Here is a 24,173-nt window from a genome sequence, read left to right as displayed (position 1 = left end):
GTGGGCCCTGGTCATAATGCTGTCAACAGCCGGTGCCTTTTTTGACTCTAAAACCTCCACTGTCCTGCAGGGCAGGGCAAGGGCAACATGGATGGGTTATCTCCTCCTGCTGCCCCTTCTCCCTTTGTGCTTTTCTCCATGCAAAGGTTAAAATTTATGCAGGTGAACAGGTACAAGATGGAAAATCATCATTTCCTGTTAATTTATGAAAGGGGACATTTCCATTTTGAAAATGAGTTTACTGATTTTTTTAACATAAGAAAATTTTTGTTTTAATTTGTATTTTCCACCTTTTTGGTACTGTTTTGTATAAATATATGGCACTCAGTTTAATTACAGGACTAGAAGTGGCCAATTCATGAAGATAATTCACTATCAATTTCAAATATTGAATATTCACTAACTGCCTGGTCCAGAGCATGTTTAAATCAATTGACTCCTTCCATTGACTTCACTACCCTTTGGACCAGCATCCTACTGTATTAAATCACTATTTTCCTAGAGATTTATAGTCCTTGGACTGGGTAAGTATCAAATGTAATGCATACCATCCCAAATGGTAGGTACCAGCAATGTAAAATCTCATTGTTGCTTTAAAATCAAGCCCAGAGAAAAGGAGATGGGCAGGTTGAATTTAATTCACATACAACTGATGATTCTGGCAACCTGGCATTATGTGCTTCTCTTGCAATCTTTCTGGGAGAATTGCAGAGGATGCCCACAGAATTTTCCAGTCACGTAATGAATATAGAAAATAGTAATTAAATGGCTTCAAGGGTTTTCAGTATTAGAAATAATCTCAGTCTACCAGAAAAATGCAACAGCCAATATTTTTCACCCTTATACACACTGAAAAAGAAAAAGAAAAACCAACAACATGCTTTATTGAGTCTTCCCTGTTACCTTGGTAAACATGGGTTTTCCATGCTGAGTGACCATGGTGCATTGATCACAGTCCACTGTGATGGATGAGTTGTGGTATGACTCTTTTGAGTGCTTGAGAATGTAATACAGGTCTGTTACACCTCCTTCAAAGACAGTGCTAAAATAACGAGGAATGAGGGTCCTTCCAATTGCTGTGAGGAAAATACAAAGCAGAATTCAGCAAATGCTCTAGGTTATAAAATCTCAAACCATTTGCTAACAGAACATGAATAATTTTAAGTGCAATGAAATCAAACTTTCATTTAACGAATATAATACATGTTCTCTGCTGTAGAAATGTTGCGCCTGCTCCCATTGAAATCAATGAAAATGGCTTACTCCATTCAGAGGGAGTGGGCTCATCTTATTTAATCTTTTTACATTGATGGCGAGTTAGAGTCACTCTTGAAACCATCTGCAAGGTTTTTTGTCCCAAAGTAATTATTATACAGAAAGCCACATGGTGTCAATTATGACTGAAAGTTGGATATTACTCATAAATGTATAAATACAAGTGGTGAGCATTTACAGAAATATACTCGTACACCCAAAAAGGCAAAGCACATTTATATAGGGGAGTTGTGTACACATATATGTTGGTCTGTGAGGGGGCACATGTATATTTTTATATACCCACCCACACATACACACACACGTGCACACACACTCTTAATTGAATAGGAGGGCTGCTGCTGAGAAATCAGGGTCGTGGGGATTGAAGAAGGACCTGAGAATTCAATACGATATATGTTACACAATATATGACTACCCACAGGTCTATCTGAGATCTCTTTTTAGACCAGAAGTATTTATGTCATAGGCTAGAAAGTCTGAGCAGGCACCTGAACTAGCTTATATGCATCACTTAAACCCCAAACTATGAACTCAAGGTACCCAATTCTGCAATACTTACTTGGGCAAAACACTCACTGAAGTCACACCCCTCACTTCAATAGCAGTTTCTGCTAAGTACTACAAGGTCTAATTCCAAATATGTAATAGTAATAGTGAGCTTCTGAGTGTACTTCAGATGCACAAACTAGCAGAAGCACTGACATCAAAGGCAATTATCTCATATGCAACCGATGTTTTCCATCTCTGTTTTTACAGATAATTTTGGATGCAGCCACAAGCCTGGTATGACAGAACACTTCAGTTTATAATAGACCGATACTTCCATACCAAGTGACTCATTGCTTTGCATGCATTAATCAATCCACAGTAATTCTAAGTGGTGGATACATAAAAATTGCCTCCATTTTACAGAGGGAAAAACCAAGAGATCTAAACTGTGTTTTGGAAGAATGAGATAGAAAAGTCACCATCAACAGGCAAAATTAGAGTTCATTAGTTCCTAATTCTTATTTGTCTATTAGGACTATGTGGTGACTCATGCCTCCCTCATTTGCTGTATACTTTTGAGAGTAATTTCTAAAAAAATTATTTTGCCAGCATACGAACAAAGGCTCCTGACCCTAAAAATGTATTTGCAAGTGGGTGTTGTAAATTAAAAAGTATGGCGTTTTCACAGTTCTGTGAAAACTGTTTCTGCTCTGTGCATTACAATGTGCAATATTGCATGTGCAGTCATAACGCACATTATACAATGAAAATACACAAATACAGAAAATTAGGACTTGTTAAAGCTTTTGCTGTAATATTAGATATTAATGTAATTTAATGTACAAAAATATACCACACTCTCTGGAAGTGGCTGACAATTCAATGAATATGTTGAAAGACTATTCTATGACTCTAGCTCCTGAAAAAACCCACCCACTCACCATGCATATATTAATTTTCCACAGTCATTTAATTTAATTTAGAAAAACTAAAGTCCAGCGTATCAGCATAGGACTCAACTCAGGCTTTAACTCAAATTTCTCCATGTTGGTATGGTATATAGTAAAACGTGAAATTTACCCATCAAGTTAATTTTTGCTCCCCTAAGGCTAATTAGTGCAAATTAAATTTCCTGCTAATCATCCTAAGCAGCAAATGTGTGATATGAAAATCCAGCATTCCTACTGATTGTGATAAACTTCTATTCATGTGACTTATGCACTGCATAAATATCTAGAAACTATTTTAACTGCATAGACCGTTCCCAAAGTAGCATGGTCATATGGCGTTACTTTTTGCCTTGTATTCACAGCTACAACACATTAAAGAAGGCTAGAGATACATTAAATACCTTATTCTTATTACTTTTCCTAGTAAGCATTACCTATGTTTGCCACAGGGATATGCTACTGTGAACAACGAAGTGGGGGACCAAAAGGATGAAGAGGAGTAGAGGTGCACACATGGATATGCCCCATCGAACCTGATTTTCAATGACAGATGCACATGCAGACCCTGTCTGTCTGTAAAATTGAAAATAGCTAATGCAAATGTCCAGCATAAATTATTATAGCTAATATTCAGCTCCAGAAGGAACTTTAATGGAAACCTGTATTAATAAGCAGACCTGTCCTCAGCTCACCATGTTGCCTTGCCACAGAAGACTGAAGCAGGTTCAAGGTTTTGGTTCTCTTCCCGAAGCACTCAATGGCTTAAAAAGGTCATTTCATTTCTAGGATAAACATGAAACTCTCTACAGTGGTAACAAAGCTTATTTGTGCAAGAGATGGTGTTTCCAAGAACAACAAAAGGCTGTGGAACAGCTTTTATAAAGACTAGGGATCATCACAAACTTTGTGCATTTTAAGTGCAAAGGACTGTTCCTTGATTTTTTCTCCTCCAAACCATAATTGTGTATATGAGTATTCAAGTACATATGTGTGCGCACCCCCAGCTCTGCTGCATGCATATATACAATCCTTTCCTGGGCATAGGAATATGAGTGTGGCAAAAGTGCTTTTCCTTCCCTTCTTGCAGTAGATGGACACACTTAGGTGTGGATGTACACACACCACCTGTGTCTGCCACTGTATATCTCAATGGGATTTTAGCAACACCACGTATCTTCTGCCAGAGTCAGCTGAAGGCTGCTTCCTAGGAGGACTCCAAGTAACGTGAAGGCAGGAGTATGGGACAACTTGATACCTGTGACCACTTCAGGATGTAGTTTAGCCATCCTTGCACCAGTAAAGTGAACTCATAACTTGCAGAGCACAGAGCAAGCTGTACGCTGGCTTTGTCTTGGGTTTGCAGTTCCCCAGAGGCAGTCACAGACAATAATGGAAAGTATAGTCTAAATAGTGCATGGTGTAATATCTAATCGCACCAACAGGGCTGAGCAAAGCTTTATGTGCTACTGCCATTGGAATTCCTTCATGTTTTAGAGCTTGGCTTTTAGTCCACAGAATACACTTTTAAGAGTGTATCTCTGCCTGGTTTTGTAGGGCTCCTCCCTCCCACACCACACTTCCCGAAAGCAGCATCATACGGCCACCCTCAGAGCCAGATCTTTGCCACAGGAGCTCCGAGAGCAAGCATTTGCAGTAGCAGCTTGAGTACAGGGAGGCTCTTGTAGTTTCCTTTCCTGGTGTCAGGGTCCTGAGAGCACCCTGAGAGCACCTCTGCTTTGGAGTTGGGCTGCCCAGCAGATTTTCTTTCCAGTTTCTCAGGGGAATCCTTGCCCAGCTACTGCAAGGCTTTCTGCCTACAGCCTCGTGATGTTCCCTGCAACCGGATTTCCTTCCAGTCCTGACTCCTATCCAACTGTTGCTCTTTATTCTTTCTCCAGTCTCTTTGCTCACCTACCCCCATGGTCCAATCCTCTATTTTCTCACCTTATGGTTGGTTGCTTTGCATCAGTTATCTTCCAAGTTCACTGTTGATCTCCCAGTATCTCCCTGTCTTCTCTCCCCCTCCTTGCATGCTGTCCCTTTTTCTCTTGTTTAAAGTGGCTCATTAACCCTTCCCAAATGCACCCGATTTCCTCATTCTGCTTACTTAAGCAGCTATCTAGTCTCAGTCTCCTTGTTCTCCTCCACTCCCCCCAAAATGCCAGCTTCACACACACTTTCTCAGTGCCCCTCCTACCCAGCCAGGCTGCCCCAGCTCCTTGCCCCAGGCTCCCTGCCTCAGCAGTCTAAGCCCTTGATTTTGTGTTTTTTTTTCCCCCCAAGATTCTTTCTCTGCCCTTTTCCCCACTTTGCCTCCTCCTAACAGCAGATTCTTTCTCCAAACGAACCCCATCTCTCCTTCCTTCCTTCAGCTTCTCATCCAGCCAGGGACCAGGCAAGAGGACTTCTTCCCTCTGTGCCCCCACCCCACCCTCCCAGCCAAACATCTCCCCATTCCCTGTGTTCTTCTCACTGACTTCCAACTCTCCCTTACTTAATCATCCTCCATCTTCTCCTTTCACCTCCCAGTTACTATTTCTCTCCCCCTCTCACATCAATGTCATCTTGTCCTGTTTTTTATCCTGCTCTTTTTTTTCCCTCCTCTTCCCTCTTCTTTCCTCCACATTCAGGTCAAGTTTCTTCCTTCGCGGGGCCACCTGGATCCTGGGCGCATCCGCCGGCAGTGCAGGAGAAGGACGGGCTTCCTGCTCTTGTGTGCAGCACCAGCGGAGCCTTCCCTGTGGGCTTTGCAGTGGAAATGTCCACAACTCCACACAGCCCTGAGCTGCACCATGTCTAGTTACCCTCTGCAGTTGGCATGTGGATAGCCCCATTGGGCTCCTATGAGAAGCCTTACTATGTTCCTGGGAAATGGAGTCCTTGGAAACTTTAGCTGTCAAATTCTACTAAAGCCTGCACTGAGTACTTGAGAATGGGTGCTTCTTTTCCCCAAAGATTTATAAATTTCCTAAATTCAGTCAGATTTCCATAAAGAGGACAAAAGGGGAAGCCCCTGCTGCAAAGCTGAGCAACCCTACTCCAGAGCATACAGATTCTTGGGCATTTAAAAAAAAGTTGCAAGACTTTTGTAACACGGACAAAACAATATTTTTCCATTTGGGGGAAAGAAGAAATCCTTTTTGGCTTAAATAAAAAAGAACTAGCTAAAAGCAAAAACAATTTCAGCTTTATTGGGTCAAGTTCGTCAAAATTATAAATAAGTAGAAAGAAGGCCTTTTCATGGGACTTATCAAACAATATTAATAATAGATGCTATATCATCTGCCTCCAAGAATACATTAGAATAGCCATGACTGCAGATGCTGAGGCTCTGAGCCCAATACTCAGGCTTAGGAAAGCAGACGTAGGTTCATACCTGCATCTATACAAATACTAACAGGCTTTTACAGTGACATTACCCACAAAAGACTTTTACAGTGTGAAATGTGACACCCTGCATTGTAAGATACCGGATATAATAGAAGGAAAATTGACCTGCCCCTCAGCATTCAGGCATTAATTCCAGATCACTGGAATGCTGCTTTAAATTATCATTTTGTCCTGGGCAGCATCCTTCATCCCTAGCTGAGTATCTGAGGAGGTACTATTTCCCACGAGAAGCAGGCACTGCCCCTTAACGTTTGCTTCATTTGTACTAGCAAATCCCCAGATAGCAAAGCAAACTGACAAAGATCAGCTGGATTTAGCAACAGGTAATAGTTATTTATATGAAAATGTCTATAAGAAAGGCATATCTGAAGTGACTATTTTGCACAAAAAATAATGCTGTTATCTGCTTGAATGACGTACCTTTAGCCTATTCAGTGGTGTAACGGCTTGGCTACATGTGATTTTGTATACCTTTCCAGTAGATCAGAGACCTAAATATAATTTTAGAATTGAAGTAAGACAGGTAGATTTGTAACACTCCCCCAAACATGAGTGGTCCAGAAATCAATTAATTCAATCTATGAACATAGGCAAGAAGCTTTATAGGTCAGTAACAGTTATATTATATATAATTTCTTAAGTATCATTCCTGGGGAATTCTAAGGAAAAGAATGAAACCATCTGACATATTAAATGGCTCAAGGCCTGCCTCTCAGGGAGGGATGCATTTGGGTCACAACTCCCACTTTTTGGCCTGGGCATGCAACAATAATGATTAGGGTGCCCTTCTGTCATCCTGATCCTAGCAATCATTATTTTCATGCTGTCCTTTCATTTATCTCCCCTTTTAAATATGTTTGCCTGAGTGTAAAATACTTCATTCTCTCAGGAATATGTTTAAGTCTAAAATTATTTTTCCATCCCAAATTGAGCCAAAAAGTCCAACGATCTCTAGGTGGGAACGGCCGTAACTTGTGAAGTTCAGGGTTTTTGCAAGCCTCAGACTAGCTATGGGCAGAAAGCCAGTTAAAAAAATAGTTTGTAATATAATTGTGGTACCACTGCACACCATGTGGTGGTGATGGTACTGTTGGTTTGGGGTTTTTCTCCCAAGGAAGATTTGAATAAAATAGAAAGTAAACATGTTTTTCTAGTTCACAGGAAACTGGTATTATTTGTGGGCTAGGAATAGAAGAACACTTCCTCCCTTTGTGTCCCAAAGATAGGCTGTCAAAATCTCAATGCCCTCTCTACAGAACGAAGGTTCACGGCCTCTTTGCAGAAGCAGGGCTTGATAGCAAACCCCTCCTTGCTCACTGAACTGCTCATGTGTTGCCTTTACAGTAGATGCTTTCAGGGGCAGAAGCTTGGATTTTGCATATACATACACACCATGTAAGATAAATGCTAAGTTGGTATAGAAGTGAAACAATGGAAGTGTTAATCAGTGAAATAAAAATACTGGTTTTATTGCTTCCAGGCTGGTTTTTGCAGCCCTGAATCCTGTCAAGTCCTATGTCTTCAATTAGAGCCAGGACACAAAATAAGTAATAAACCAGACACAAATAAAAACATAAAATATAAAAAGCTTTTAAACATTCCACAGAATCAGCAACAGAATGAAAAAACCACCCTGTGCCTATAGCTTAAAGGAGCTCTGTCTGGAAGCTCTGGTGCAGCCTGCAGCTGATTATCTCATCCACATGCTATAGACAGGCTCGAGGAACTCCACTGGTTGGGGCTGTGGGTTTTTTTGGCTCCCAGTACAAAAAGTTGAGCTGTCCTGTAAAGTGAAAGTCCCTTGCTTGAGAGATTGTCACAGTTGGATCTCAGTAATTAAATGGAGATACTCTGCCTAACTCTCCCTCAGCCAGATGTAAGGGCTAGGGAAGCCGGGAGAGGACTTCCCATTGATTGCAAATGAGCTTTCCTGAGCACTGCAGAAGAAAGCCTGAGCTTTCTGTTAATTGTTAATTGACATCTCTGGGCATGGCTAATTGACATCTGCGTGGGCTAGAGCTTGGCATGTTCATTTACATATGTTTTTGTCACTGAAATAAACAAGTCAGTACACACAAAGCAAAACTTCATGGAGTTACATAGTGATGTCATTGCTGTTATTCTGCCTATATTTCTACTTGCCCAAATTTGTCCCAGTGAAATAGCACGTCAGGTGTGTTCCCTCCCAGACACAGTCCGTCTGGCTGGGACATGGAGGGAGGGATGCCTCCATGAAGCTGGACAACAGTAAAGCTCCAGTTTTCAGTACTGTGAGCTGCTCTCTGGAATTGCTGCAAGGCAGGCTGCTCGTGGGAATGCCCCTCCACCTTCCTAAGACCTTATCTGGTGAGTGGATTCAAACCCATACAACATGAATCTGTCAATTCCCAGGAAAAGCTACTGTCAGATTTGATAGTATGGCACGAAAGGCAGTGAAAAGACAGTCTAATAAGTCCAAATTCTGTCTCAGAGATGTCTGGGACATGTTGATTAAACCACCCACATGTATCCAAGGCAGAATCTGGCACACACATTTCTGTCCTTTTTTTCTCCCTATCTAGTGGGTAAGATTGGGCTCCTATCATTTAGACTACTTATAGAATAAAAATTATAATGTATGATTAATTTCCACTTACAGGAAATTTCTAGGTTTTTATACAAATTAAATACTAAGTAAAATTAAATATATGATTTAAAATCTATTACAGCAGTAGTAATAATATATTACAGTATACTAGTATACTATTACTAGTAGTATACTAGTAATATACTACATTGTGTTTAAACATTCAGAAAACATCTGTATAATCTACAGACATTATAGATTTTAAACTCCATGAAGTTTGGAAGACAGTGGAAGTTCCACCTCCATATTGCTAATAAAGCACAGCTTTTTGAGGAGTAAAATTAGCCATACATACATTCTTCCCCTGTCCTTACAATTTTGGTTTTTTCTTTAATGATCTACTTAGCACTTCATGGAAATTGGGGAAATCTAAGGTTTCCAACCATTTTGCCTTTGTTCGCAATTTTGTAGCAAAACTGCAAAGTGGGATGAGTAACATGGATTCAGCACTGTGACTGAGTGACTTGAATCCTTCCCACATGCGGAATCCGATGTTTGGGGGTGTTTTTGTTTTGATCCATGGTACTTCCATGGTATCTGCAATATCTTATTTACTTTATGTCAATAATATTGCCTACAGTTAAAAGCTATAACCCAAAACACTAAAGCTTATAAAATTGTAAATGTCTAGGTTTCCCTCTCCAATTCCTTCTATCCTGTGTAATTCAATCATTGTGTTAGGTTTGACTCTGCCTTTTCTCCAGTAAGTATTTTCTAACAACATTTTACCCTGGTGAGGATTTGCCTGCATAATTTTGATTCAGTTGACAGTGTATTTCCTTTTCTCGAAAGTCTGTAACTAGCACTTCAATCCTTTAAAACACACTTGAGTCAAGAACAAGTAACAGAAACTTCAGGACAATGAGACCTCAGCTTAACTCCCCACAACTTATGACCCTTATTCCCATAGACATATAATCTGCAACTCAGTCTTAAATCCATCACCTCTCTGAAGAGAGACAGTATTTTACTATAAATCATTTTGGTAAAAACAGTCAGAAAACAACTAAAAAGCTCTGTATGTCTCAGTACAAAGCTAAACTGCATCAGCATAGTTTTTCATTAAGGCTCAGCCAGCCTACCTATTACAATAAAATTTCCTCCCAATCCTTTCCTTATTATACTCGCAGCACACTACCAGTCTTCAAAGAATTGCTTACTACAAAATTCAGTCTTCATATCTCAAGTATTTCAGCCTCAGGCTGAGACCGTGTGGACCAGGGGATGTGGAAAGCAAGTCCAAGACCCCTTTCACAGGATTGCAGCTGGGCTTGGAGGACACCTCTGGGGATCGTCTGGTCCAACCCCCCACTCAGAGCAGGGTCACCTGCAGTGGGTTGCCTAGGACTGTGTCCAGCTGGGTTTTGAATATATCCAGGGATGGAGCCTTCACGACCTTCCTGGGTAACCTGTGCCAGTGTTTGACCATCCTTCAAGGAAAATGCTTTTTCTTATGTTTAAATGGAATTTTCTGTGCTTTACTTTGTGCCCAGTGCTTCTTGCATTTCACTGGGAAACACCGAGAAGAGTCTGGCTCTGTCTTCTTTACTCTGTCCCCATCATATATTTACACACATTGATAATATGCCCCTTCTCCAGGCTGCACAGTCTCAGCTCTCTCAGCCTCTCCTTGTATGGCAGATCCTCCAAGCCCTTAATCATATTCATGGCTCTTCTCTGGACTCTCTCCAGTACATCCATGTCTGTCTTCTAAATGGTGAGCCCAAACTGAGAATCCTACTCCAGATGTGTCTCACCAGCACCGAGGGAAACATCACCTCCCTCAGAGTCTCCCTAATGCAGCCCAGGAGGCTGTTGGCTTCTTTGCTGCAATGGCACATGGCTGGCTCACAGTCACTTGAACTCTCAGCTCCTTTCCTGCGGGTCTTACAACCAGCACCTCAAATTCAAGCACAAATAGCAGAGCACCAGCCCTGCACTTTTCTGTACCAGCTTCAAGCTTTATGTTTTCGCTCTGTATCCACTCTAAGAACTCAGGGAGTCTGCTAACCGATCATAAAATGAAAACTCAGAGCCCATACAACTTCTGTTTAAACAACTGAATTAGGTTTCTAGTAGTACAGAGCAGGCCAGACCCTTAGCCACATTCAAAAATTCAGAATTTGTCACAGCAGGCACATTTCTGAGAAAGCCTATGGTGTAAGCTGATTTTTTAGGCTGGAGGGGTAAAGTGTTTGAGGGGGTTACCCATATTCTTTTTCCACACACAAAAGACATACCTTAGATGAGGAAGGTCCAGCTTTAACTGTAAAAATTCCACATCTTATAAATCAAAACCATCACTCCCTAGGAAAGATCTGTACACGAATATTTTAGCAAAGAGAATATTTATATTTGCATAAAAAATCTGCACTCTGAATGCGAATAAAGCTGGAACAAATGGTTTGCCTGGTTGCAGTATACAGCCACTCACACTTCTGTCTGTGCTAATCATTCTGTTTGAAGAAGGAGTATTTCAGCTAACTTTGTTCAACAACTGCAAAGAAGAAAGTTTTAAAGGCAAGCCAAAGAGGTTATTCACAGCTGTATGACAAACCACTGTCAAAACATAACAAACCACAACCAAACTCAAGCAGAAAATGACAAAATGTAAGACCGTAAAAATGATGGAAATTGTGCAGGACAGGCTTTTTAGATGAACAAATGCAATCTGTACCGGCACAAAGGACCAACACAGCACAGAAAATGATACCCAGAAAAGTCGTCTCAAGAAATAAAGGCAAAAACATAAAATTCAAATGACAGGACACCAAAAGGAACAGACAAAAACCAGGCAAACCATCCAGTTGTATTAAATCAAGCACACCCCTGACCCTTGACTTCATCTGACCTAGCAGAATACTAAACAGGGCATGAAACAAAAAATTATGTAAAAGCACAAGCAAAATGACATTAAGATAAAGTGATGTTGGCCATACCCTCACATACTGCCACAATTCTTTTATGCAGGTACCCAAGCTGGTCTGGGGCAGAACCTAGACAGAGTGCTCAAAACCAAAGCTTAGCTGCTGTAGAAAATGGGTGTCTGCCTTTCTGTGGTGTGTTCGTGCTGGTGTAGGGTTAACTGGCCATCCAACACATTTCACAGCAATCGACTTGATTAATCTTATGTTGATCTGAATCCAAACAGTTCCACAAAAATTAAGCAAGTCACTGGAACCACACCAATTGCCACCTGCAAAGAATTTGGCCATTATGCTGGGGATCTTCCCCCCCCCCCACCACATTGTATAAATATTCAAACTATTGCTACGAAAGCATGTAGGAAGACGTTGTGCTGTATTTGCTGGCGCAAAGTTGTTCTGAAGACAGATGTCTACAACATAATTCTACCAGTTTCTGATCTCCACTCTCTCCTCTAACCCATGTCAAGATTGGAAGCTGGGGCAGGAAAAAAAAAAAAAATCTTACATGTATTCTAGAAATACTATTAAACATTTACAGCCTATATGAGGGAAGAATAAACAACTGACAAAGTACTGATCTGAATAATGCATAGGTCCCTTTCACCCTTAGAAACATTAAAAGAGAAGCTGTGAGTGACTGAGACAGAGCACCATGTGTAGTGGATAGCTTTTTCACTTCTAAAGCTCCTGATTTATATCCAGGCAAAATCAGCAGCAACATACACCTTTCATTAGCTGCAACTCTGATAAATCCCATGTTTGGTTTCAGTCCAGTTTGTATCTGCCAGAATAGCACCTCACACCACCACCACCACCATGCCTGATGAGAAGCCTGAGGACAAGTACAGGCTGCCAGGACCTCACAGGGCTCAGCTCGGGCAGAATTTACCTTTCTTCTTGGATGCTTTCTGCAGCTCTCCACAAGCTCCCTTCTACTGAGAGAAAGCTAGTAACAGTACTTATGGCAGCTAGTTTAAGTTACTTAAAGCTACTCCTTCACTGTGGTTAGTACAGTGTAAACATAGCCATGAAGGTATCTATAAAACATATTGTAGGCAGACACCAACTTGCTCTGCTAACACTTCAAGTAACCCAAAAGCTACGTGTTTGCACAGCGTGGCATCACGTCTGAGCAAGTAAACCCTGTGAAGAGGCAGGAAATATTTGTTTGGGCTCTGAGCCAGATGAAAATGGCCACACAGCATTTGGTCAGCCCAGCATGTGGACAGAATGGGCTCATATAGGCATTTGCCAAATAGGCATAGCTGACCTCCTCGAGGCTGGAAGACTTCTTTTCATGGCAAGACTGAAGCCCACAGGTAGGCAATGTGAAGGAGAAAGACAGTCCCTTCCCTGAACGCAGGACTTCGTGCTCAAGCACTGTCAGTCAAGCATCACAGCACGGTCCACATTCAGGTGAAAAATATCAGAGGTGAAATGTGTTGATATGTGCATCAAAGGGGACATAACATAGTGGGGAGTGTGTCTGGAGAACTGGTGGGAGGTGAGGGGTTACAGTGATATGATAAAAGACACACATGGCATTCTCAAAATCCTCAAACTGCATTGAGCACATGTGGATTGATAACCAGCATGATTTTTCTGGTAATTTTATGCTGTAGACGTATGAACAATATCTCACCAGTGGATAATATCAGTTGTTGGTTATATACATGTTTTATAACAACCAGAACACTCTTTTTCAAAAAGCTGTTGGTGGTTGGCTTTGATTTCTTTTTTTCTGCAGCAAAGCTTGCTTTCCCACTCTCTTTCTCTTTCTCTTTCAAGCTCATGGAAGCTAACTGCAGGGAAAGTAAAAAGGTATTCAACACACTAGACAAAATAATTAGGAAAATATTCTACCATTTTAAAATGTTTTGTTGGTTTTAAAAGTGCAGCTTGTTTATTACCCTTAAAATGAAGGCAAGAGCCCTGTGTTTAGCTATACAAATCAGATGTCTGACAAAACATCAAATAATAAAGAACCAATTTCAGAAAAGGGCAAGCAATGTAACAGGTTTATAAGCTTCAGTCAGAACACACGTTGTATGTAGTTTTTAATAAAATTTTATGCAGCAAGTAATGTAGAATGCTCTTAACTTGAAAAAGGTAGCATCAGTAATGAGTGCTGAAACAAATCTGTACTGAAGCTGAAATAGCCTCTTCCTATGTTTTCTGTCCTTTTAGCTGTATGATACATTTTTTCCACATTTCACAGAGAGTTATTATATCATCTTCTTGATATATTTTTGCTACATCGACTCCCTGTGATTTCTGGAACCACTACAGGTAAGATGCAGTTCCCATGACAATGCTGAACTGCCACTGTCAGGACAGCTTCAGGGACCCCCTGAACATAAAACGTAACAACCACCAGACAGGATCAACCCAAATGCCCACCCAGACCAACAACTGTGCCTGAAAACAGCCAAAGTAAAAACCTAAGAAAAAAATGGGAAAAAAAAGGACAATTGTGACATGATCCTTGCCCTGGTCCATCATATCTGCTTCCAAAAATGAACAGGCAGAAAGCTACAAAGGTGATGGTTGCATTCAATTACACATGGAAGTCACAGCTACTAATAGCTATTAACATCCAAGCACAATGAGATCACAGGGAACTTCATGCGCTAAATATCGACCTAACAACTCTTAATTTAATTACAGAAAAACATATACAAACTTTATGATCCCAGACTGGAAACATGTAAAAAAATTTCTCTTGGAACATATTTTCTTACAGAACTGAAGAAATTCAAGGTGGGAAGTTTTTCTCTAAAGGTTTAGCAATAACATTTATCTTTCAGCAGTGTTGATAGGGTTACAGTGCAACGCTGCCAATAAGCATCCCTGTTGACACCAGAGAGAGGGATCCAGATCGATAACTCAATGTTCTGATATCTTAACATGCATATGACTATCTAACTCAAAATACTTCTTTAACAAATTAAAAATATTTTTTCAAAATCTACCAAACTTGAAAAATGTACAGAAATCACCTAATATGGGAAAACCAATTTAATTTGGTATCTTCCACATTTGTCATGGTCAAACAGGACTCTGAATAAAAAAAATGTGATACTCCACTTGCAATGTAAACATGAAGATATGGTGCTGTATACATACATATTTGAACTACCCCCCTGGCTTTCAAATAATTTGTACATATTTCACAACCAAGTATATTTTTTTAAACAGCAGCATTGCAAAATCAACTCGGGATCTGGAAACAAATTTGCGTGCCGATTACTGCAGTGAATAGTTAGCTGACACATTTGTTTACAAAACCTAACACCTTATAAGAGTAAGATTGGTACGAACCAATTCATACTTGTGTTATAAGACAAATAAAAAAGGTGCTGGAATAAAATGCAGAAAAGCCAGTCCAAAATTGTTATCTTGTAGGCATCCATTACACAGAAGAGTTATAGAAAGTAACACTCCTACAAAGTCATTTTTTCACCATAACCATAGAAAAATATCTCTGCCTAAAGTCAGTCTTCCTTCACTACACTCATACATGAATATTTTCAAATGATTTTTCCCCCTGTTAATCCTGATCTTAGTTCAGACATTATTCAAGGACAAATCCTGGTCCCTCATGGATCTCCACTTAAACAGCAGGAATTTTGCTTGCATAATGATAAGAAGAATTGGAAGAAAATTATCTTCAGTTTTGTGAAGTTAGTCATCTAAGAGGTAAGGGCAGAGGATGAGTGCCACACTCTGATGCAGGACAGGTAGGTGCACTGTTTCTCCTCCCTGTGTGTCCAGATCATGTCAATAAAGCTCAGTGCACGCAACTTGAAAACCTCAGAGAAATGGGCTTTGCTCTGCAACTACTTGCTAATACAAACTGAATTCTGCATAATTTTTTTTCAGCAAAATTGTGGATTAATTCAAAACTAAAATGCCATTTCACTACAAAAAATAGAAAAGGAGGAAAAATCGCCCACAGTGAAGCATAAAGCAATTTAGACAAATAAAAGTTGTTCCCAGACCTCTGCACAAACCTTGGACTGAACATGACATTTAAAATTTTTTTGGATCAGCACTCTTGTATTTTATACAGTACTTTATCCACATCCCTCCTATCCTCCTGTTCCTAGAATCAGCACAGCTAGAAATATAAATTAAAAGGTTATTCTTGCATACCTCACATCTGGTTAGAGTTAGGAAGTGCTAAAAATTGTATGAGGGAATTTATTCTCGCAGGCTTTTGAGCTTGAAATTCTTGTTCTTTCCTGCCTTTGCAAGAACCTCAGAGGCAAGTGGTTCTTAAAAAGGGATGGCTATTTTGCTTGCCATTGGAAAAGAGTGAAATTACTTTGATGGTCTAAGCTATGGCTTGGAACTTATAAATAACTCATTAAATATTTGAATGTACACGAGTTAACATAGAAAACAATTCACAGCAACCAATGTGATACTAAAGACTCTTCTCCCCTGGGCTTCGTACCTAGTAGGTGCCCACACTGTCTGCACAATGTAACACAATGCATGACACATAACTGCAGAAAAGATTCATGGGGTGGTTTGGTTTTGCCACACCATGCAACCGAGTCTCACCTGTTACTGCAGACGAAACTCGCATCAGTATACGGGGACCTACACTTCTGAAAGAGGAAAATATCGACCCTCTCTTACAGTATGTGTTTTTTGTCTACATAACGTTCCCACTCCAGGAGCAATAAACATTTAGCAAAGTGATTCTGAATTTCTTCAGGCTAATCCTCTATGCCAACACACTCACGCAATATCCTACTGGGGTGGAACAGGAGCTTCTAACCATATGCACGTTGTGCCGGCAAAGCAGCACGAGTTTGATTTCCCAGAGCTATTCCCATGAGGTGGTGTGCAGCATAGTCACAAGCAGTGGCTCTGAGTGACATTTCTCACCTTTAATGTCTCCTAAAAATCCACCACTTCCGAGGCAGATGGCAGACTACACCCCCAAAGAGGCAACTTCACAGGAAGCCTTCGCTCTGCGTGGGGATGCTGCATAGGGGAGCTGAACTTTTGCTCCTCCGCTGTTATTTCCACCTGCTTTTTCCCCCCGAGTTTCATCACTTGTATGTCATCCCATTCACATTTTACTCTCCCATGTCGTAAACCTTCTGCTCCATTCAATGTCCTTCAAAGGGGTACTCACATGGAAGTCACTCACAAGAAGGTCACCCAAAGCATTTCCACTGAAGAATTTGTGTTTGCCACTTGTTTGTTAAGTTATCGGTGCTCTGAACGTTCTAAGTAGTGATAAATGCACCCAAACCTGCAGAATCTCAAGAAAGGTGATGGGAATGGTTGAATTTCAGAACACAGGTTTTCATGCAACTGTGAGAAGATTTAAGAGCAAATGGTAGTACTAACAAAACAACATTTTTGTTTACTGCATCAGAGCTACAAGTTACACTTGAGGAATGACATTCTTAACAGTGTCAAGAAAAAGTGGTGTTTACTTTATAAGGAGTAAATTTTAACCTAAATGTGATCACAAACCAAGAAAAATTCCTACTTTTTTTCAGAGAAACTTCTATGTTTACACTCCAGTATCATGAAAAAAATGACAATATCTATGTTGTGGGTGTCTTTTTTGTCTCCCCAGTGATTCCAGAAATTAAGAATATTTTGGTATATTCTATAGTGATTTATTTGAAATACAAAACTTTATGTAAATACGTTACTTTATGTAACTAGCCGACTGGTGTGGAATAATCAACTCCTTCCCATGCCATACTCACTATACTGACCATGGTACATTGGGTTGACGTATCTTGGGCAAATGTAGCAGTGCTCCCTGCCAAGTCTGCAAACTAGTCCCAAGAGGGTGACTGCCAATGGATGTTTCTTAATGGGCACAGTGAGATGACAATTATGGGGGATTCTTCCAACTACCTATCCACCTATGAATCATTCTCCTAGATTTACCAGGAATTACTACATTGTCTTTATTAAATGTGATACTAAGCAGGAGTCTTGCTGAAACACCGAATAAAAACTGTACTGCTGGCAACATTAGATATGTTGAAGGAAAGAGTCATCAGCCACTTGCATATCTGCTAACCACAGGAATACACTACTGCAAGATGGATGGTCTATATTACTGATACCACATTGGTGTCACTGTAATGGAAAATTATACAGGTTTTCTTTTTGTCTTTTTCACTATTTTTTCTCAATGCATCACTGACAGTAGTAATATGAAACTGCTCTTGTTTGAAACATAGTGGCCTAGAAAATACATAAACTGATGCCAGTGTGTCTGCTACAGAACAGAAGGATCCCAGTGGGCTCCCTTTATAAGATTATTCCAGTATGGGTCAACTGTTGCAATATTCAGCAACCTAAATATCATTAAAGGAGTTATTCCCTACCATGTCCTTTCCTATCTAACACCTTTTTGAGCAAAAACTTCGATGTTTCCTCCAATACGTATTTTTTGAGTATCCCACTGATCTTGCCTGTTCTTGGAAAACACCCTGGCAATCTGCAGAAATTAATCTTATGTTGCAGCATTGCTGTTTTCCATGGCATGACAGTCCATGCTGCAAAGAGGTGTGTTCATCCGGTTCACTGGACACCACAGTTCTACTTCCTGACTCCTCTGCACGGTTACAAGAGACATTTACTTCATATATGGTTTTGCTAGTAAATTAAGATCCTCATTACCTGAAAAAGTTTCAGAAATGTAGTCTCACTTTAAGAGCAAATCTCTATATGATCTGGCACAAAGTTACTGTCATGAAAGACATTGACAGCAAGGGATGATTGCCTTCCAGAGTTGCAAGATATATTTTGAAAATAGGAAACAGACCATTGTGTTTGTTTACTTATGCTTTTGAAGTGTGCAATATAGAAGCCCCCCTCAGCATCACTGGGGAGAGTCAGCAGCAGTTCGGTCTTTGCTGAGATACGGAAGGGACCCTGCCTTTGAGCACGCAAACTTTCCTGTAACTCTTTACACTTTAGGCTGACTACATGCAATACCATTTGTTGCTGAAATGTACTGTCAATTAGCATATGCAAATTATGGATTAAAATATGCAAACCATATGTAAATCACACTTATTTTTGAAAGGCTTGCCTAAAGAGGGGGATGTAGCTGTCACTTTTAACAATAGCAAACACCTAACAGCAAACGCCTACATGTAAAACTACTAGAAAGACACAGTAGTGGTGCAGTATTGGAGCACATCTGAACCCACATCCTCTTTCAAGACACAAAATAACTTGGGGGGGGTGGGGGTGGCATTTGTTCATGGTGTATTGCATACCTGTGCCTACTAGCGAATGCTTTAAGACAGGATAGCTGGAAATACTGCAACAGATAAGCTTGCAGAGAACAACCTTTCCCCCTGAATATGTAAGCAAGCATATAATGCTTTGTGAGAGAAACGGTAAGTACTAAAAAACCCTTGTACCATGAATAGGAAGGAAAGACCTGGCCCACATTATTATATCACTGCTTTTCTGTGAGAAGTTGAGCCCTAAAATGGAATGACAAACTGATGATGAGCCCCAAAATCTTCCTTAACTTATCATCATTTTCCCTTGAAAACCTTGAGAGCAAATTTCAAAGCCTCTCCCATGTCTTCTAGAATGTCCTATGGTGCACAGTAAACTGGGGGCAATTATTTCATCAAGAAGCAATTAATTATTTTCATTCATGTCATAAAGATGGGTACTGAACATGTCCGAAATTGAAACAGAAAGCTTACTGCAAATACTTTCACTGAAAATACTGCTCTTGCAGCACAGTTCCTAATCTACACGCAGTTTGATATAAGTATAATTGTAGGACAGTAAATATTATTGAAATACTTATAGCAGCAACATTCCAAGAGTGGTCACAGTAGCAGAGAGTAAACAGATCTTATTCAGGTAAAGCTCACCCCTCTTTGCACGCAGGCACGAAGCACGCCGTTATAAAAGTGTCACCATGAAAGGGGCTAAGGACAACTTCTTCATGTGGGCAAAGGCCCGTGCTCACAGGCGAACCCACGCGGTAGGCAGAGCGGGAGCAGTGCAAGACATGACCAGCCTTAGCTGCTCACTGTCATCCTGCTGGGAGCTACAAGCCCACGGGGAGACACCACAACAGCCCTCGTGAAGGGTCCTACTCCACACGAGGGCTCGGTGGTGGCTGAAGCTGGCTTGGCAAGGCAGCGTGTGACAAAAGCCCCCCTCTGAGGTCAGTCACCTCCAGAGGAAGGGCAATAGCAAACAGCAGGGATGATCACTTTTAAAATAACTACAGCTGTTTCCACATGTGACTGTGTTCTAACAGCGTGGTTTGCAACCATTATTTAATTGTAATTTCAGCTAACCATCTTGCAGTAATTGATGGCTGAATAAGAAATTCAACAACTGCCTATACGGCTGAACAAATTATATTCTGCTTATAATACTTTCTTAACTCAGCCACCCACTATGGCTGAAATATTTGATTGCTAAATTGATTTTTCATTAATTTAATCTTCGAGGATGATTATTATTCTAAAGCCGGACCACACACAATAAAAATAGGCTTTTTATTAGTCATATAGTCATAGGGCACATAGGGAAAAAGGCATGTGCCCTGGCTGATGAATCCTGGCTGATGTATAATTTGTTGTTCCAATGCCAACTTGCAGAATACCATTACTTCATCACAGTTGGTCTGATGGAAGTGAAAAGAAATTTGGGTCCCATTAGTCCTTTCAAAAAATCTTGACCTTGAAAATACGAAACTACTTGGAAGAGATTTTTTAATAGCTGTAATAACAAAAAATAATCCCAATACCGAAATCTTAAATTAAGAAAAGCTCTTTCTCATTTCAGGAGACATTTCTTATCAGGAAGACAGTGTGTCCTGCAAGTGCTGTGTAATAGTTTCACAGTAAATAAATGCTTTTAAAACCATGGAATGTGATTACCATAAAATATATCCTTGCAAAAAATATAATCAATTAGCAAAAGTTCTTTAATACAAGACACTTTCCAAATACATGTCACTGAAACTACTCACACAAATAAATATTTGCAGGAGAGTAAGAGGGAGACCTTAATGCTTTTTCAGAGAAAACTTGCTAGGAAGCAACTACACCTACTCCACTGAATAAGAGATGTGGTCAGCAATATAAATTAGTGGTCAGTGCAAGCCATCTCAAAACTCCTGCTTGGTAACGTTTTCAAATTACCTCTTTTTTCTGGCAGTCACCATTTTGCAGGTCTTAACTATCCCAGCCAAAGCAAAGCAGCAGAATACTGCTGACCTCCTCACGGTCTAGAGAGGCCAATTTTATTTCTAAGGTTAATATTCTTCCTTTTGGCAAGATTTTCCTTTCACTTCTGCAAGTAACCCAGGCCCCAAAATCTTCAACATGATGCCCATCAACTAATGCATTAATCAGTTACACCAAAAATGTCTAAAGCCGTGGACTGACCTGAAACTAGTAGTGTCTCAACCAGGTTAGACCCACCAGGGACCTGTCTTTAACACTAGATCTTTAAAAAAAGGAAATGGAGAAGAAATGGAGGAAAAACTAGCTTCTGTGTCATTTTCTCTGCATATTATGGATACATAAGAATCATAACAGCTTGTGTGATGAAGGTGTGAGGAAAGGAAGTGTAGTAATACAAAAGACATAGATGGTTCTTGACATATGTCCTTTTTGCTGCTTAGCAACACGTCAGTGTACTGCATTCTTTTTTTGTTTCAACTTTCTGCATAAAGGATGTTTATACTGGAGGAATTGTTTTTTTTCAGAACCTTGTGCACAACCTTCTGCAATGTCCATAATGGTAAAGCAGCAGATATTTTGTGCTGAAGAGAGCATAGAGGGTTCTGTGATTGTAATACTAAAATATTTTTCAAAGAAGACAAGTATTCTCTAGTAGCATGAGCCAGGCAAACCCAAGATGGTGCCCCCTAAGGATTTTCTTTTATTTTCTTTTAATAACAACTCTTGTGATTTAAAGTGCTCTATTAAGACATAGCTCCACACCCCCCCATCCATTATTGTAGGGGAGTAATGTGAAGAACCACTTCACAGTTGAAATTAGATAACCTGTACTTGCTTGTTCGCCAGAGCCCCCTTCTTTTCTTGCATATATTTTAAAATTATTTTTACTTCCTAAAGTCAGAAAATAATTTAGCCCATTACAAATATTTTTAATAGGAAAACTTTCCTGTATAGTTAATTGTTACTGACAGGCATCTATAGATCAACATTTTTAGCTGCCCAGAACCTTCAGGTTTATTATCCTGCTAGAAATGATGTGCATTTGAATTTCTGCTGGTGAAATTCACATCGCAAGGATCATAACCTCCAAGAAGCTCCTCTTCTAGTCGGAGACAAATTCGACCTCTTACTTCAGTAAAACTTACTACCACACTGTTACAGTGAATTAGTTGTGGAAGTGAACATACAATGGACAGAGCAGACACTATGTTTTTCATATTTTTTAAGGTCTGCACTTGTGTCAGCAAAGACGACCTGAGTTTTACAGGTATTAAAGGTGTTTTATGTCCTCTTAGCAGCCCAGCAGTTTTATTTACACCCATTTTGTGTTTCCTTTGCAAAAATTATGTAATGTAGCCTTAACATAAATGAGAATAATTCCATAATTTTTTTAGAATACAATCCAGCTTTTGTACAATCTAAAGTACCTCTAATAACTACATAAATCTTCCGACTCTGAGTACTTTTGAGCAATGTTTTAGGTGCGAATGAGGATACCTGTCAAGGAAAGGTTGCATCTTGCTGTTCAATATCAATTTGAGGATAAATAAGCTAGCATGGTCTAAGCAAGCTGTGTCAGATATGATGCATACATAGGAGATTAACAGCAATGAAGAACATAAGACCTCATAAATCTGCAGATTTAGTCCCCTACTGACTCAGCAAATCACATCATATAATCTTTTCCACGAGCTTACTAAGCTCTGTCTTAAAACCGGTCCATTTCTTCCTCCACTGCTACTACCGATTCAGATCCCATTGATCTGATGACTAGAAATGTTCTAATTCCCCGCTTATATTCACTCATATCTGTTTGTTTTAGTGTCAAGTGCTACTTTTCTCCCACGCTGCTGTTTCCCCCCCTGAAGAGCATGTGGACAGCAATCCAGTCTCCTCTCAACCTTATATTACTCGACTAAACAAGCCACAACCTTTTACTTTGTTTGCACAACATAAGTTTCTGTATCATTCTAATCATCCCTATAACCATTCCTCACGCTTGCTCCACTTGGATTTCATCTTTCTTAAATGAGTGTCCGGTTTTTCAAAAGCAAGCTCTCCAGTACTGCTGCAACATTAACATTTCCCTGTCTCGGCAGGAAATATCTCATTTGATGCTTTCTAGGATCACATCGCTTTCTTCACAGCTGTATCACATTGGTGACTCATAGTTATTCTATGACTGATTGTTACACACAGGTCTTTTGCCTCCTCTGTCGTTTTCAACTGATAAGTCTCTAGCAGAAATTCTTTTTAGCAGCCCTTAAGTGCCATCCGTACTCTTAAATTTCATCTCATTTCTATTACTTGAGTCCTCAAGGTCAGAACATTTTTCCTGTGTAATATTCTGATCATCCTTTATATTAATGATGCCTCACAATATTTTGCCACCACCAAATTCCATTCCTCTACTTCCACATTTTGTGCCAACATCATTAATTAAAATGTTAAGTAAGTCAAGTCCTCTAGATTGATCCTTGAAAAATTCTGCTGATATCTTCCTTCCAGTGTGACAGTTCTCCATTTAACATAACCTGTTGTCATCTCTTTTTTATTCAGCTCCATTCCGTTCTGCAGTACCATTACTAACATCCACCTTGTTGAACTGGACTAGTAATTTCCCATGTGTGATCCTGTATCAAATGCTGAACTCCAAATAATATCAGATCTACCACATTTCCTGTATCTAGGTATCAGTGTAGTTTGGGATAATAACTTTGACAAATCTATGTTGCATTTGTTCGCATGTTCTAATATTGTGGTTGCTTAAAGCTAATTTAGAGGTCAGACAAAATGAGATAGTAGTAAATTACCTCTTAAGAAAATTGTCGTTAAAGAAATTTTATTTCAGAGCAACCCGTGAAATAAAAACAACTTATATGCAAGAAATTAACTAAAGTACTAAAAAATCAGCTATTAACCAGCAGTGATCTAAAATGGTCATAAGAAAAAGGATAGCTTATCATGTAGATTTGGTATAGAGCCTTAGAATACAACGTGTTGCAAGAAATAAACATTCTTATATGAACTTGTGTTTTAAACATAACTATCTTCCTATATCTATTAACAAACTAAGCATTCATGCATCTTCACAATACAGGAAAAGAAGTGGAAAAGCACAGATCTGTGAGAATATATCAGGCTTCTCATAACAGATGGAGCATAGCAAGAAAAGCTATTATAAGTGCTAGGCAGAAAAATAAAAAATGACAAATACATGAATTTCTGCTCTTCAAACAGATAACGGATTTTCCAGGCTGGTTAGAGACTTGATTAGAGGCTGATTAGC

The 24,173-nt window shown here is 39.8% G+C and overlaps 1 protein-coding gene across 10 annotated transcripts in view; it reads right to left on the bottom strand.

Moving 5' to 3' along the window:
* The window catches only part of LDB2 (LIM domain binding 2), a 220,704-nt gene that overhangs the window by 52,104 nt on the left and 144,427 nt on the right, over positions 1-24,173 (bottom strand). For all 10 annotated transcript variants that reach the window (XM_052780406.1, XM_052780409.1, XM_052780407.1 and 7 more), the window contains exon 3: positions 904-1,076. In XM_052780406.1, the coding sequence (XP_052636366.1) occupies positions 904-1,076 (173 nt within the window). The remainder of the gene's footprint in view (positions 1-903; positions 1,077-24,173) is intronic.

The sequence above is a fragment of the Harpia harpyja genome, chromosome 2 (assembly GCF_026419915.1).
Source record: "Harpia harpyja isolate bHarHar1 chromosome 2, bHarHar1 primary haplotype, whole genome shotgun sequence".
In the NCBI taxonomy this organism is placed as follows: Eukaryota; Metazoa; Chordata; class Aves; order Accipitriformes; family Accipitridae; genus Harpia; species Harpia harpyja.
Note: the sequence above shows the minus strand (reverse complement) of the source record. Positions and strands in the feature narration are given on the sequence as shown.